At 40.9% G+C, this 16872-nt stretch overlaps 1 protein-coding gene across 1 annotated transcript; it reads right to left on the bottom strand.

Moving 5' to 3' along the window:
- Positions 1-12208: 12208 nt before the first annotated feature.
- Positions 12209-16422, bottom strand: LOC121790444. The gene is made up of 5 exons (XM_042188659.1): positions 15881-16422; positions 13912-13962; positions 13520-13582; positions 13348-13415; positions 12209-12985 (listed from the first exon to the last, which is right to left on the bottom strand). The coding sequence occupies exons 1-4, from the start codon at positions 16199-16201 to the stop codon at positions 13359-13361; spliced, it is 492 nt and encodes a 163-aa protein (XP_042044593.1). The 5' UTR covers positions 16202-16422; the 3' UTR covers positions 12209-12985; positions 13348-13358.
- Between the last annotated feature and the right edge of the window lie 450 nt (positions 16423-16872).

Genomic DNA, 16872 nt, shown 5'->3' with positions numbered 1-16872 from the left:
CTCGATCTTCATTGGAGAGTTGTATTCCAAAAGAAACAACGATTTCAACTCTTGAAATGTTGCAACGTTGTAGCCCGGGAGTGAATCATACCACTCTCTTGCCTTCTCCCTCAATGAGAATGGAAACAGTGCCCTCTTTATCCGATGGTGCTCCACATTAGGAGGTCTGTGAGAATTTGTCAGTTCGTAAAAGGCATTCAAATGGCTCACCGGATCTTCATCATCCCGTCCATGAAAAAGATTTCCTCCATTCACCAAACTGATGTAGTGAGGTGGAATATTGACGCTGTCGTTTGCGTAGGCACACTCCCCCGGGTACTCAATTCCCGATCTAAGAGTATCGCCAAACCTTACCACGGGTGGTGGAATCCCATTGTTCTCAGCCATTGATTCACCGTCTGAATCCTGATCCCTTTCTTCACCAAAGAGTCGGTTACTTCTGAATGGACTCGAATAGTCCGGGAAGATCTCAAACTCTGAACCTCTAACCTTACTTCTTCTTTGATAACAGAGTAATCCAAACGGTGGTGTACCCTGTGATCGCGTGTGCATTCACTTTTTTTTTTTTTTTTTTTTTACCTACACAACAGAAAATACACCAAGCACAAGCACAAAATATTTCCCTATTACCGAAAGCGAGACCTCTCGACAACTTCGGGGTAAGTACTATAAAAACGAGTGTGTGCTTAAGTGAAAACTAAACTACCTAAACTAAGAGTTAAAAAGATGTCACCTAAAAATATACTCCTTCGTCTTCAAGTCCAGACGTGGTAGATGGCTAGCACCTCTCAAGAAAACGATAAAAGTACCTACAAAATAAAAAGAAGATCAAATAAAATAAAACAAAACACAAACACGAAGTTAAACAATCTATTGCCTTCCCCGGCAACGGCGCCAAAACTTGATGTGTAAATTTAGGTCTATCACAACAATATAAGTTTGCACTCAAGTTCAATTAATTAACCCAAAAATTACAACTTCACTGCAAGATTACAGCTTCGTGTGTAGTTATTTTAGGTGTCGATCCGCAGGGAAGGTAAAGATTAATTAACTCCAACATAAAGAAAGCACATAAAAGAAGGTATTTTGATTTGAAGATTTTGATTTCTAGATTATGCAAAAACAATCACAAGAAATTAAATGAGCGAGACGAATGAAGAGAAGAAATTGTTACTCCAAACAATTGTAGACAACAAGAGGATTTATCTTATAATTCGATTCTATCTCAAGATAAACGGGACAAACTAGAGCAAACTAAGGCGAAGGCACTAAACATGCTAAACACCAATGGTTAAAGAATAACTAAACACATATTCATAAAACCAAGTTTCACAATTCTAAAAATCCTACGGAAGCGCTAGATTCGTAGAACCGATTCAATTATGCTCAACATCCATTATCAATTTGTCATCTAAACGAGTTCAAATGATAATTCAATACTACTTTGGTCCATCTTACTTCAAGCTAAAGAGGCGTCAAAATAAGATTGTAAAACTATCACTCAAGATGCACCTAAAGAGATAGATTAATTCAACAAACTAGTAGCAAAGACAACACGAGATAGAAACGAACATAGGATAAATCATAAAATTAACTTGTCAAACAACATGTTTGGAGCAACACAATATTCTTAGCCCAACATAATCAAACTAAGAACAAAGATAATGGAGATGAAAATCCTTGAAACCATAGAGCTTGAAAATGATGATTTGGCTTTGGAGAATTCTTCTATTCCAATACACGTAGCATTTCCACTTCCAATTGCCTATTTGTTTCCTTCCCCAACTCACAGTAATGCAATTATATCCAAAATCAATCTCTCCAAGTCTCCATTCGGTCCACTTCTTCCCTTAATTTTGATGAGTGGAATTGCTCTCTAGATCGCCTATCTCTTTCTCCCCCCTTCTGCCCTGTCTTTTCTCCCTTTTTAATTCTTCAAACCGCCGAGAAACTGTCAATTGCAGTTGAGAATGAACTACCCGGCCGGGTTGAATTTTACAACTACAAAATCACCCGGCCGGGTGACTGAAATTCGACCCTTCCTGGACTCGCGCTGCTTACAAGATCCCACCCGGCCGGGTGGAATTTTAACTCCACAAAATCACCCGGCCGGGTCTTCACACAGCTCATCGCAACCGGTTGCCAGCTTCGTCGGGCTTCTAACTTGGAGGTTCGCTGATGCTGTTCGGGATTTTGGGCGAGCACTGCCGGCGGTTCGCCAGCTTCGTCGTGCCTCCAACCTTGCGGCGCGCTGCTGCTGTTCTGGAATCACCTTTGCTCACCGGCTGAATGGTGGCTCTGTTTGGGAATCTGCCGTGAGTTTCCAGCTGCTGAAACGGGGAGCTTGGAGAGCGTGGTGGGATGGGTTTCTCCTCTTTGTTCTACACTCTCTGTGGGAAAGGACTTGTAGATCTGCTCAATTTTCTTTATTGGTTCACATCCTATATGGAAAATATTGTACCTTTGCAAGCTTGGAAGAATGCTAAAACCACTCAAAATTAAGACAAAAAGTGTCAACATTTGATTTGCATCAACAATGTTCCTAAGAGGCACATTATGATATAGAGAGTTTGAGAGAAGAAATAATGCTTTTATTGGTATGTTTTTCTCTCTAGAACTCTATGCCTTATATAGGCACAAAAAGAAGACATGGATCTTGGTTTGAAGACACTTCATAAGGTATTCGGGGGTTACTCAAAGTGAAAGGCTAAAGAATTTAGCCACATGAAAGGCCAAAAGCCTTAGAGCATCCACAGTGGGACGGATGTCCCGGTGGACATCCCAACGGACTTCCCAAAAACATCTCATGCCATGTCATAAGGACATCCCACTGCACTGCCAAGTCATAAGGACACCCCACTGCACAATGACGGACATCCCGGCGAACATCCCTACGGACATCCACAATAATAAAAATTCACAAATTCATTAAATTAAACAATTTACGAAATTAAAATTTCGATACGAATACGGAAGAAATGTAACTACTTTATTTAAAACAAAAAACATACATAATTATTAAAAAAATACATAGTTAAAAAAAATCTCAAGCTTCGATAAATGTGGCCCCCGTCTCACTCCTCGTCGTCCCCGCCCTCAGTCCCGGCGCCACTCTCGGGCAGGGGTGTCATCCCCAAATCGCGTCTCATAGTGTCGTTGGCATCCTTCAACATGATCTTGTATAAGGGATCAGTCGATGCATACCACTTGTCCATGGTGTCGAGCATGCTCTGCGTTAGCTGCACACGGGCGAGATTGTTGAGCTCGGGAGTGACAAGGGACGGAGATTCCGATTGGACCTCGTGGGACTCGATGGCGCTTCCCATAGCCATCCGCATCGCAGTCTTTTGCCCAACCGGGCGACGGCGGTGGGAAGACGATTGAGGGGTCGGGAATTCTGCCTCGGCGTTAGGGAGTTCGTGGGAACCGGCACTGCTGCTGTACTCCCCGGAGGCATTGACCTTTGTCCACTTCGGCCAGCCAGCTTCAACACCCGCACTAAACTTGGCGGAAGTCTGCACCACAAGATAGACATCCCAATATTTGAACTCCCCGAAACCCAATTCACTGTCGGGGTACTGTTGGTGAGACAGAAGCTTCAAATCATCGGATGACATGCCACTTGATGCTGTGCGGAGGCTGTTTTGGTAGATGCCGGCAAATCGGCTGAGCTGCCTTCTCAGCCGCTCCCACTGTTTCCGGTATTTCTCTCCATCGTGAGGCTTCCCACCTGGCGGTTTAAATTGGAGGTAGCTTTGGTTAATGCGCCACCACATTCTATCGATGTGCTGGTTAGCCCCGACGTACGGATCCTCGACTACACCGACCCAGGCCTTCGGCAGCGCGACACACTCCCCTGTGCTCCAGATGGTCCTCTTTCTCCCGCCGGCTTCCTCCCCCACCCCCTCGATCCCCGCCCCACCCCCGTTCCCCGTACGCGAGGACGAGGTAGTGCCCTTGCCCTTCCCTCTCCCCTGCTTCCGCATCCTCCCTGCCGCCGGTTGCATCTCAGTGGGAGACTCTCTGACCGGACATAGTCCCAACTTCTCAAAGCTGAAAGTCTCGATGCTAGTGAACTGAGTCTCCAGAGGAATACTCTGGGGGGAATCACTCGACAATAAATCCATGTAGGGGCGATAGACATTGTCCCCAGGTGATTGGAGGACCCCCTGCCTCCTCCCCCGCAGTGACAGGCATGCCCTGCATCATCCCGGGCATTTGGGGCATTATCCCCATCATCGCGGCACTCACCCCTGGCATTTGGGGCATTTGGAGCATCATCCCACCCATCCCTGCACACCAAGGGGGTACATATTGTAGTACCCTTGCATCATCCCCGCCATTTGGGGTTGGGGCATCATCCCGGACATCGGTGCACTTCCGTCGGCGTTTCCCCCCCAACTCTAACGGGAAACGCCGATAAATGGAGCACCACGATAGTGATTCCCCCGCCACGAGCGAGTGGCGGGGGAATCACTATCGTGGTGCTCCATTTATCTTCAAAAGAAATGAAAGTATAGAGAGAGAAACTCGTTAAAACAAGTTGTGCGAATGAAATAAAGTTCAACGAGCCGTAAAACAAGTTGTGCGAATGAAATAAAGTTCAACGAGCCGTATATATAGAGTTTAAAAAAAAATAAATTGACTTTATCTCAAAAAACTCCAAAAAAGAAGTGTGGCTCTCTCAATAAGTTGACTTCCAATTATTACTACTAAGCTTCACATATCAAACAATAAAGACGAATATAATTAAAATAGTATTCCTATTACATGCCTTTCAATCTGATCACAAAATCGTCTATTATTATTATTATTATTATTATTATTATTATTATTATTATTATTATATATCGGCTAACAAATGTTTTTAATATCGGAAAGAAATTATTGCGAATTTGCGATGATCTAATATCAATCGAGTATATTGATGGGTTTAATATTGTGGATTTTGGAACGTAGTAGGCTGAGTAATTAATTATACTCTCTTTGTTCCATAATAGTTCCATAATAGGTGGAACAAAGTCTAATTTAATTTTGACATGAAATTTAAGAAATGTAAAAGAAAAAATGAATTAAATAAGTTAATAGTATATGAGTTCAACTTATATACATAGTACTATTAGTTTTATAATAAAGACAAAAGGCTCATTTTGATCCTTAACATATTGTGATTTTTTTATTTTGGTCCAAAACATTATCTTTTGAATTATTCGGTCTCTTACAAATAAAAACGGGTCACATTTGGTCCATTTTGGACGATTCCGTCAAATTTGACTGAAACGCTAAACTCAAACCTCCCTCACCACCTCCGTCACGACGTCTACCTTCCATCATCCCTCAGCCTCACCCACCATCGTCATCGTCTCATCCCTCAGCGTCACCCTCTCCTTACATCATCTCTCTCACCACCTCCGCCACGGCGTCCACCTTCCTCGCCTCGCTCAACTCAGCAATCAATCCCCCGTAGCTGTCGCAATCGGGGACGCATCCCGCCCTCCCCATCCCTTCAACATCTCCATCGCTTCCCCAAATTGACTGATTTTTGAAAGAGTCAGAAATAGGTAATTGCAGGTGCCGCAATCGGGGGTGTATTCGATCGATTTCATCTCCGGCAAAATTAGCGACGACGACGCCTTCCGGTGTTGCCGCAGCCACGATTTGAGAGGAGGAGATGGAACTGCGGCGGGGGAGGCAGCCGTAGCGGAGGGTGCCTGGACTACGGCGAGGGGGAGGTGGTCGATGGAGGGGTTAAGGGTGAGGGAGAGGAGGCGAGACGACGACTTGACGGTGAGCAGCAACGGCAGAACACCGGGAGTCGGAAGCCGGCATGTCCGAGGAGAAATGAGGGTGCCGCAAAATCGATTCTGAGGCAGAGGGGGATGACACCGAGAAGGCCATGTTTCAATTTGGAACTTCTAATTGAGAAGAAAAGAGCGAGAGAAAGACATGATAGAGATAGAAAGAGGGAGGAGGAGGACCGAAGGTGATGGTATGGCGGAGCTTGGCGACGGAGATGCTGGAGGGGGGAATTTTCGTCAAATTTGATGAAACCGTCCAAAATGGACCAAATGTGACCCATTTTTATTTGTGAGGGACCGAATAATTTAAAAGTTAATGTTTGAATAAAAAAAATCGTAATATGTTAAGTACCAAAATGAGCCTTTAGTCTATAATAAAATGTGAGTGAATAAGTTTGAAATATAATATTTATTTATTATACTATGATAAAGGTGAAATAAAATTTTTATTGTTAGAGTTATAAAAATGGAAAAATAGGAATTTTATGGTGGGTGGAATGGATGGGCCAATAAATTTGTATTGGTGATTGAAAATAAGTGATTGGATGATGAATTTCTGTCATTAAAAAGACAAGTATATCCCGTCTGCCAGGGTTAGGATCCCCTGCTGTGCTCTAAGCACAGCAGGGGCTGCTGTCACACACACATCATTTTTGTGAATAATAAAATATAATATTAAAATAATATATAAAATAATAATTTTATTATTATTAAAAAATTGATGTGTGTAACAGCAGTCCCAGCAGTCCGTGCTGTGCTTGGAGCCACAGGGGATCCTAACCCCGTCTGCCATGCATGCAATCTGTCTACTAAATGCCATTGTCACATCCATCAACACAAATCTTTCACACTTTTTCAATATCTTCTCCAATAAATTTGATCTGATATTACACTCATCACAATTATTATTATAAAAATAAAATATAATGTCGTAATATTTCTTTAGTTTGATAGTCGTTTCAACTTCCAACTGTAGTAGTAGCATATTGGTAATTTGGAACCCCAATTAATCTGTAAATCGATGTTTTTATAATTGAAGACTCATGTCACAATATTAAATTTGAAAAAGATGGTCAAATATGCACTTAGAGAAAAATATTAGTAGGAGTAATAAATAATATCTATCTCGTGACAAGCGATTTTAGTTTTTTAGAATAACTCATCTAAATTGAGTCATTTTTAGCCAAAAAAATTATCGCTCTTCTTCTCTCTTACTTTTTTCTATCATTTTATTTTTCTTCATTTCTCTATTTTACTTCTTATTCCATTTAACTCTTTTCTAAAATCCCGTGCTTAACGATTTTCCTTGAGAGACGAGAGTCCTATTTATTGACATGGATTAGTTGATATGAGCATGAATAACGCAAGGGGCCGGGCTGCATCTCGCGAGTCCCTGCCCGTCCCAAGCGTTGGAGGAGGTGGAGTCACGGCCCAGGCAGGTCCCGGGGCCGCATTTGCGGCTCGGTGACGGTCCCGCGTCCCGGCCTGGGCTGCGTTGGAGCTTCCGGGGCAAGGGGGTTCGGGCCGCAATTTCTGAATTTTTACATTTTGGAAGAGGAAGAAGAGAGAGGGGGAGAGGAAGAAGGAGGAGGAAGAAGAAGGAGGAAGAAGAAGGAGGAAGAGAGGGGCGACGTGGGCAGATTTACATTTTTTTAATATTCTAATTTTTTTTATATTTTTTATGTTATAATTTATTGTATTTGTATTAAAAATGAAATTCTCGCGTTATAAATGAAATTTTTCGTGTTATAAATTTCCGACGTTTTTTATTTTACGTGTAAAATAGGTTGAAGTTGTGAATAGTGTCATTTATTAGTTGCGGCCTGAGTTGTAGCCTGCAGGGTTAGAGCAGTTGGGGTCTGGGCCGCAACTGTAGAGGAACGATGACGTGGAGGGGACTTGAGGCCGGAAATGGGGACGGGGTTATTCATGCCCTAAGATGTTTTCCAATAAGTCATGTGAATTGCAGAAGTTTTTATTGATTATTTTTGAAAAAAAATTAGAATTTTAGTATTAAAATATGCAGTAAATCTATGTGACCAAATTTTGTACAACGAAAAATTGATTTATTTGAGAAAAAAACTAGTTTATTTATGCATTTAATTAAAATATATGGACACATATATAGTACATGGAACGTGCATAATATTATGGTCATATATTAAAGATTTGTGTATAATTTTTTTTTTCTTTTTTTGGAACCATAAAATGTAATTAATGTATACTTTTATTCAATTTGAAAAACAATAGAGAGATAATTTAAATATAAAATAAAAAAATAAAAACGAGACCGAAGACTAATAAATTGTTTTTAAATTTTCCATTCACTATATTTATTATTTTAACATATAATTAATACATCAAAATTATTAATATAATTTTATTTTAGTTATACAAAATTTAGTTGTTTATAATCACTCTAAAATAAGTAGACGTGATATTCCACTCAGTTCTTTAAATACCTCTGCCACATTTCCATTACTAATTTCCATCTCTGAAATCTTAAGCACAACTCCAAAACAAGAAAACTAATCTTTTTAAAATGATGAAAAACAGCAATCACTTGCATTTTCATCCACCAATACCTTCTTCTTCTTCATCATGCTCGGAGAGCCCTCGTGCTCTGGAAAGGATCGCAGCTGTTGTTGGAGTGATACGTGCATATCCATTTGAAGATCCTCATATCTTTATTAATCAGTTATTTTGATTTACCGTATCTTTATGATATCTATTTTCTTGCTCATTAAGTTAGTATTAGTATTATAAATAGGGCTATTGTGATTCTCTTCCGATCAATCAATGAATACATGAATTTACGCTTCTTTCTGTTTTATTTTAGTACTTCGTTTAAACCTTGAGTTGTCGACGGGATTCCGCCTCCCGGGACTTCTTGTTTATCGTCTCCGGCATCGTGATAAGGGAAATACCCTTATCAATTGGTGCTTTCATCTTCGAACTCATGGCCGACGTCAATCGTTGTTCATGGCCGGAGGTGTCGCAGGTATCCGAAGACTTGCAATTGAATTCAATAGCTGCGAAGTTGGAGCATATTCTCGCTAGGTTCGCCCGACTCGAGTCCCGATTGGTTGAGCATGAGCGCAGAGTAGCAGCAACGCTCCCTCCGTTGCAACCCGGACCTGATCCACCAGATGCAGCCACGCTGTACATCACCGCACAACCTTGGCAGCTTGATTGCACGGTGTTTTCTCCACCGATTAACCACCACTCAGCAGTGCCGCTGCCCGCTGCTGTTCCGCAGCAACCACAACTCCGTGAATCTTCTTTTTGGTTTGGTATGCCACAACAACACGTCTCGAGCTCAACCCCGACAATTATAGCCTCGACAATTTCCCCGAAAACGACAACAGAGAGACAAAACTGCCACGGACAGCCCGCTGCTGTGCTGCAGCCTCTGCTCCATCCGACGAGTCTTTGCCACTCAACCAGAGTGTCGATGGCCGCTGATACTGCAATTCCGCCACCAGTCTACTTTGTATTGAATGAAGAAGAAGAAGAAGAATTTCTTGTTACGAAGGTTATTGGTGAGCATCAGGATGATCCAGAGGCGGTGGTTGAACCAAACGGCAAAATTGACAAAACACCAAAGAAGTCTTGTGATGTTTTTGTAATGCATCTCATGGACGAGGAGGAACAACTCTTTTCTAGATCCAAGGACGACCGTCGGGTTTCGGGATGGGTTGCTCAAGAAGAAGAAGGGAAGTTGATATTGCAGAAGAGACCACTTCTGAAAATAATGGTGGTGATAATGGCAAAATGTGGTTTAAAAGAGAACCACAAGTTCCAAAAAAATGGCGTTGGTGACCGGTTGCAGCATGATCTATATGTTTCCTACCACTATACATTTGATCCAGGAGGAAATAACTCACCAAAGCTTCGATTTTCAACACTCTTAGTTGCTTCGTGGTTCCCACCTTGAGGACAAGGTGGATTTTAATCGTGGGGGAGTTGATACGTGCATATCCATTTGAAGATTCTCATATCTTTATTAATTAGTTATTTTGATTTACCGTATCTTTATGATATCTATTTTCTTGCTCATTAAGTTAGTATTAGTATTATAAATAGGGCTATTGTGATTCTCTTCCGATCAATCAATGAATACATGAATTTACGCTTCTTTCTGTTTTATTTTAGTATTTCGTTTAAACCTTGAGTTGTCGACGGGATTCCGCCTCCCGGGACTTCTTGTTTATCGTCTCCGGCATCGTGATAAGGGAAATACCCTTATCAATTGGTGCTTTCATTGAGAGAGAGTCCTCTTTGGGGAGAAGAAATTAGAGGGAGATATTATTAGTAATCAGAGAAAGGGCAGCAGTTATCGAGGAGTGAGGAGGCGCCCTTGGGGGAGGTGGTCTGCCGAGATACGCGACCGGATAGGGCGGTGCCGCCACTGGCTCGGCACCTTCGACACGGCGGAGGAGGCGGCTCGCGCCTACGACGCCGCGGCCAGGCGGATGAAAGGCTCCTCGGCGAGGACGAATTTCCAGATTCCTCCAATCCTGCCATCGCCATCGCCATCGCCATCGCCATCGCCATCAAGCTCTTGCTCTGATCGGAAAATTAGAGGGAAATGCTCGGTGGTGACGAGTGCTGCTCATCTATTCAACCCTAATTTCGCCACTGATGCTACAGAAGAAGACGACGTTGGTTTGGAGCTTGAAAATGGAGGTTTCAGCAAGAAAACAAGGGTCTTAATGTAAAAACTCCAACTCCCTTTTCCCCAACGTAAAAACTACTAGTACTCCTAATTAATTAGCCTTATGTAGTTTAATTAGTAGGGATTATCATGTTATTATGTAGGAGTATATCCTAATATTAAATGTACTAAAATATTGTACTCCTACGGGCTACGTATGTGTTGAGGTAAGTATGATGTTGATTGTGGAAGTATATGATCTCATGCAGGTTGAATATAATCACTAAAATGGTGGTCGACACGTTTCAATGAAACTTCATTAGGGATATGCCTACTGAATCTCCAGAGTTTGTACTGCGTGGCCTTTAGCTACCTAGTGTACTCAGTCATGAGTATTTGAGTTTTAAACTAGCAACTTCTAGATTAATATTTTTTTCACATAAATTTGCTTTATAAAATCGTTTAATTACAATTATTTTGTGTGGATATATTTTCTTGTGTTAAGGCCATTCGTATTCGCGGCGCCATTTTAAGTTTGTGAGATGGCCATCACATTTTCAGCCTTGAATGCATCAGACCGTCTCATTGCCTTTTTTATTTTATTTTATTATGTTTATTACAGTAATTTTATTTATTATTACTGACTGCTTTTCTTATTGGTGCATATTTAAATATATAAAAAATTATCTATATATATCCCTTACTCCACTCCTTACGCATCCTTTTTTAAAATGTTACCAATAAAGATTTTCATTTTCTAGTTGTTCAAATTTTAATCAGGCCATATTTATTATCTCTAATATTTTATTTAAGAATTTTTAAAATGTAAATAAAAATATAAAACTAGAATAATAAAAATGATTAAATTGAATTTTAATTTTACTAAAAAGGGATTGAAATTTGGCTGGGCCTATTGCAAAAGTTAATGGCACTGATTTGGAATTGTTTAAAGCCACCTAAAGGTTAATTAAAAGTAAAATTAGCATATTATAAAATTGATCAATTGATCAATGCTGTTAAAGAATATATGGACAACTATCTGTAATCACCTCTAAAGAAAGTATTTCTAATTTTGCACGGGCCGTAAATTAAGTTTGATAGAAGAAGAGGGCGGCATGACTAATTATGTTCTTGAAAATAAATCAGACATTAGTGTGACAAAACTGATGGAACACATGGAATATCATTTTACCAACAAGGGTTAGTGGATTAGTTTTTCATTGTTGAGAATATAGCAAATTAAAGGAGAAGAATCAGATCTCATGTTTTTTTTGTAAAGTTGCAGATAGTCATTTTTTAAGTCACACTCCCAATTTCTATGCGTATATCACATACATGCAGATATGTCATATGTGGCCTACTTTAAGTTAAAAACATTGTGGTTACTGGTTATTAGAATACATTGTTGATTATATCTTACCTACAACACGGTCTCATATATACTAGTTTCAAGTTGATCAAAAAATTTACAGATTTCAACAAATTAACATATTGAGCAAAGTCAGACCATATATATGTATACTTTGTTTGAATCCCTCCACAAATCCAAGATTCTTGTAAGTCCTCATTTTGCATTTTTATGTAGGTCTAGAATTGTGAAAATAGCAGATTAGTCGAGTCAACTATATATCTCAATATCATGGCACTGACAAACAAAATATAGAGAGAATATCATAAGCAACTGAGAAGGAGAGATACTTTTCCTACATAATTAGTGAGACATTGAATATAAAGAGTTGAGTAAAAAAAGAGATGCACTGAAAATATTCATGTATTCATGTCCAATATCTCTCTCTTGGATCTAAAACATGCTTCAAGAGGGCTACAATCTCATAGGTAAAGACAACATATGTGAGTAAACTGCTCCAAAGTCTTCCCTAGAAAAGACAACCTATGTACATCTAGCTATTACATGAGATGTTTACATCTCATCTCCAAACGCCCCTGAACACACGATGGGAGCAGAAACATGGGCACAGGGGACGGGTATGCTCTACGCAGCAGACAAGCAAATTACAGATCCAAAAAGTTGGCTCCATAACAAGAGTTGTGATCTAAACTTAACCTCGGAACTTCTCTTCATCCATAAGTAAACAAAAAAAAGAATAGATCCTAACTACAACAAGACACTTTGGTCAAACATGTATTGTTTGATTGGCACTATCATACAGTTACATTACACTTTGTCCTAAAGCAAGGTTAGCCCTTATTTAGTATATGTGTCACTCGTTATGTTTTTCGTCTGACTTAGTAGGGGAGTATAACCTAACTGTCCGGTTTAGCTGACACTGCAGAGTACATCAGGGCAGGCATCCTCGAAGGGCATGTTTAGATCAGGAAGCATAAAAGCATGACTAGTTGTGGCATCTTTAATAGGTGATGTAGGGCAGTCATTTGAGTGTAGTGCCACGGCTTTGTCTGAGATTAGTGGTGGCGTAATGGCGGGACCGTCTGGATGCAGCTGGTTGTCTGAAACTGGTTCCTTGGTTGAAAATACCGTTTCTGCATCAAGTAGGGGTTGCAACTCGATCTGCATAGACAAGGGACATTAGTTTTTCGAAATAAGAAAACAGCTAATGCCGTTGTCTGAGACAAATACAAGATTCAAGGAGAGAAGGGGAGGGACGTTGGAGCTTTTGTTCAAGGAGAAACAGAAAGGGATATGGGAATAAATTGAACTTCTACAGAGTCGAAACCACCAACATGACATCTGAAATTCTGTCTCATAATGACGAGAAATACGTGAATGGTCTGTTTGGTTGCACGAGGCGATAGATTGATAGATTCAACTAAAGTTTAAGAAGCAGAAATCACCGGAGACACAACGAACCAACATAACAGGTTAACAGCAAACAGAGACGAGGATTGAATAGGTGAAGAATGTAGATGCACCTTTATTCTCTTCAAGTTCTCATTTTAGCTATTTGTTCCTCCAAATTAATGCGTAATGCAGCAATATCCTGAGAAGCGAATAATGGGGGCAGATGTCAGCATTGAGCAGCAAACATCAACAAAATTTTTTCAATCACAATCATGGGGAATAAGTTGGGTACTTAGTACTTACTCTCTTCAAGTTTCTTCTCTCCTTTAGCAATGAGTTCTCTTCGTCTTTTAGTTCCGTTAAGGTCTGTGAACAACAGGGAAGAAGTAAATTGGTTAGAGCCACACAAAAGGGCCGACATAATAATAGATTCACATATTGTTCCATGTGCCCACAAGTAATAGTACAATATGCACGTACTAGTAAATGGAACATGTAAGTGATGAAGGAGATTTCTCTAGTTCTTTCTCATAATAATTAGATGGCACAATCGTATCAAAAAGTGAAGACGTGCCGTGCCATGGAGTTTTAACATTTATGGTAGCTCATGTTCTGTAGGCAAATTATTTGACAGGAAGATGCAGGTTCAGTCACTGCATTCCCTTTTACAGCTTAATGAAACCCAATATGTTTACCTTCTTCTTTCTTGACCTCTTTGAGATGGATTTGCCACTATCACCATTAAGCTGCAAAAAGATAAAACACAAAACAATCAGTTCAAAATTAAAGTCTGCTGATGACGGAATATAGATATTCAGCACATATGATGAACAAGAATCCAAGGACAGGTAAAGATGGAAATATCCTAAACAAACAAGGATATTGACTCGAATCGCAAGTATTCCAAAATTATCTTTACCCATTCCAAAACAGGTGCACATCGGAAATAACTGTACTTGTTGGTAAAAAGTAATGGAATAACAGTACAACTCAATGACCTCCGAGTTAGTGCAGAAGGGGGCAACATAGATCATATTGTTCGACAAACCTAATGCGTCAACTTTAGCCGAGATGGCTAAGTTATTTATAGCTCAATGCTCAACTCAGCACGCCAGCCGTCAAACTACTAAACACAATCTACAGCCAAGAAAATAGGAGGAAGAAATATGATACTATAATAGAAAAATAAAGCAAAGTTGAATGTGTGAGTGAAGTTGAAGAGAAACCAGTACACAACAAGTCTAGTTCTCAATACTTTGATTTTCTATTCCAGTATAAGCTAACAGAATCTGAAACTGGTGAACTAACTAGTTATCTAAACACACACACACAAACCCCCAACCACAAACCTAAACCCACCCATATCATCCCTCTTCTTACAATTTTTCTCCACCAATTCATACTTTTCTCACACAGTATTTTCCAGACAACATAAAGATTCAAATTACATTCAATGTGGAGCCATGATTTCCACGAGAAATAACTAATAGTAGTAGGTAGTTTGTTTTCAAGAAGATTGTATTTATTCTAGAATTATAAATTTTTAAAATTTGAGGCGGCAAATAAAAGAGACATGACACAAAGTACAGTTGTGTGGTGGTGCCTAGGGAAGTTCGCTTTCCTGCTGTACAATTGGCACAGAATGATTGGATGTAAAAGACAAGGAGGTCTGAAATGGACACAATGCTCCCGCCGCACCGAATCGCAACCCCCTTTTCCCTAATTTTACTTATAAAAAAAGGGCTTTTACATAAAGTGCACAACCACTAACAACGCTCTCACCAAACTTCAAACGCAGAGACCTATTTGCCACGAAAACACGCCACCGCTTAACAAGGGGGTGGGTACCCCCACCACACGAATTGACCGATATGCCCCTCATCCGTAACATTGCTAACAGAAGCCTGATTAATCATTTGACCAGAGAAAATTGCTGACTGTAAACAGTGAACTCAGACACCCTCCAATCAAATGGAGTAAGATAACAACTTCTAGTATTTCAAATCGCAATCGAGCAATCCGCACAACACCTTAAAATAGGCAGTAAAAAGGTACGAAATTGACGGAACTGCCCCTTAAGGTGGAGGGTCATTTTAGTAAATTCAGGACATGATCAAGGTGTGCGACGACAAGAAGCATAATAATGAGGCGAGGTGAAAAATTGGAGAGTTCAATATTCACGCGTTAAAATTGGAAATTCAAGTTAAAACAACGATGCCGAATTTTATCGTTTTCTGAAAAATCCAAAAAGAGAGGATGAGATTGGGAAGAGCCCAAAAGATGGGGGATCCTGACCGGTGAAAGAACCGGCGCCGGGAGGAGAATGAAATGACAAAAGTACCCCCCGATGGGCACACTTGTCGGTTTCCGAAACCCAAAAAAACGGTGACAGGTGAAGTGGGGAAGAAGCCAACAATGGAATCAAAGTCATTCTGACTTATTCCAGGAGCGTGGCAGTAAATAACCGTATTCCACAGGGGTAGCGCGGTCAATTTACTAAACCCACCGAATGGCAACTGCCACGACACACTTTCCTCCTTCAATAAAAAACCGAAACCGCAGCCAATCGGCGCCGGCTGCCGGAAAACTGGATGTACAGTATTATGAATTCAAACGATTTAGCAATGCGCGGACGGCGATGCATCATCGGCATCGTATACAAACCTTAGATCTCACGTCGGTGGAGAGTTTCTGGGTGTGTGGCCTGCTGGACTCCTCGGAGCCGCCGCCGCCGGCTCCGCCAGATCCACCGCTGAGGGATGTGCCGCCGCCGGTCCAGCAGAGCGGCGTGCTAGGGCTAGCTCGCTGGCTCTGAGCTGGCTTCCTGGTGGCGGCGGGCCTCGACCGGCGCTGGCGGACGGTCCACACCAAGACGGGCGGGGGCGGAGGCGACGGCGCGGAGGCGTGGAGGCGCACCAGGAGCTCCACCACCATCGTGTCGTCTGTCAAGGCGGCTTTGACCCACTCCTCGTCGGCGCCACCCATGCTGCTTTAGCCTTTAGTTTAGAGAGAGAGAGAGAGATGGAAATTGGGAAATAATGGAATGGTGGTGAGTCTGGTGACAAAGAAATCCGAGGGCGAGGTGTGTATTTATATATAAAGAATTAATTAATGAATAAATATAATTATATAGATGAGGAGCAGAGGTGTGACATGAGTGTGTGTGTGTGTTTGTGTGGGCGTTGAAATTGAAAGCGCCCGGTGTATGACTGTGTGTATGGATGGAGTGATGATTTTTCTTCTTTTGTTATTTTTAATTTTATTTTTTTCCTATTATTGCTTGAGGATTATTTTAGTAATGAGCGGGGACTGGCCCCACATCTCAAAATTCTGAATTTGTGGGATGCTTTTGTTACTTGCATGCGACTTTGAAGATGCTCATGCTTTAATGTGTACGGATCTTGAACGACTTTATCGCCCATCTATGAGACTGCCGGAAAATTCCGACATGTCCATATTCGACCTAACTTGATCTACAGATTATGGGAGAGTGCAGATTAGGGCTATAGATTTGCTTTTTTGTTTTTTGTTTTTGAAGTGATGATAGATATAAAGAGGATTTGACTTTACTTTGTGGGTCTTCAAATTAGATTGGTAAATTTTGGTTCAAATCTATAGGCTTTAAATAACATCGTTTATATTTCATCAACAACGTC

This window comes from Salvia splendens, unplaced genomic scaffold, assembly GCF_004379255.2.
Source record: "Salvia splendens isolate huo1 unplaced genomic scaffold, SspV2 ctg519, whole genome shotgun sequence".
In the NCBI taxonomy this organism is placed as follows: Eukaryota; Viridiplantae; Streptophyta; class Magnoliopsida; order Lamiales; family Lamiaceae; genus Salvia; species Salvia splendens.
This window is presented reverse-complemented; position numbering and strand designations above follow the sequence as displayed.

Excerpts from the sequence above, each read along its gene's own strand:
- LOC121790444 (XM_042188659.1), bottom strand. The coding sequence starts at position 16,201 with ATGGGTGGCGCCGACGAGGAGTGGGTCAAAGCCGCCTTGACAGACGAC. Across the intron at positions 13,963-15,880 it reads CCACCGACGTGAGATCTAAG|CTTAATGGTGATAGTGGCAA; the intron begins GTTTGTATACGA and ends ATCTTTTTGCAG. Across the intron at positions 13,583-13,911 it reads AGAGGTCAAGAAAGAAGAAG|ACCTTAACGGAACTAAAAGA; the intron begins GTAAACATATTG and ends TGTTGTTCACAG.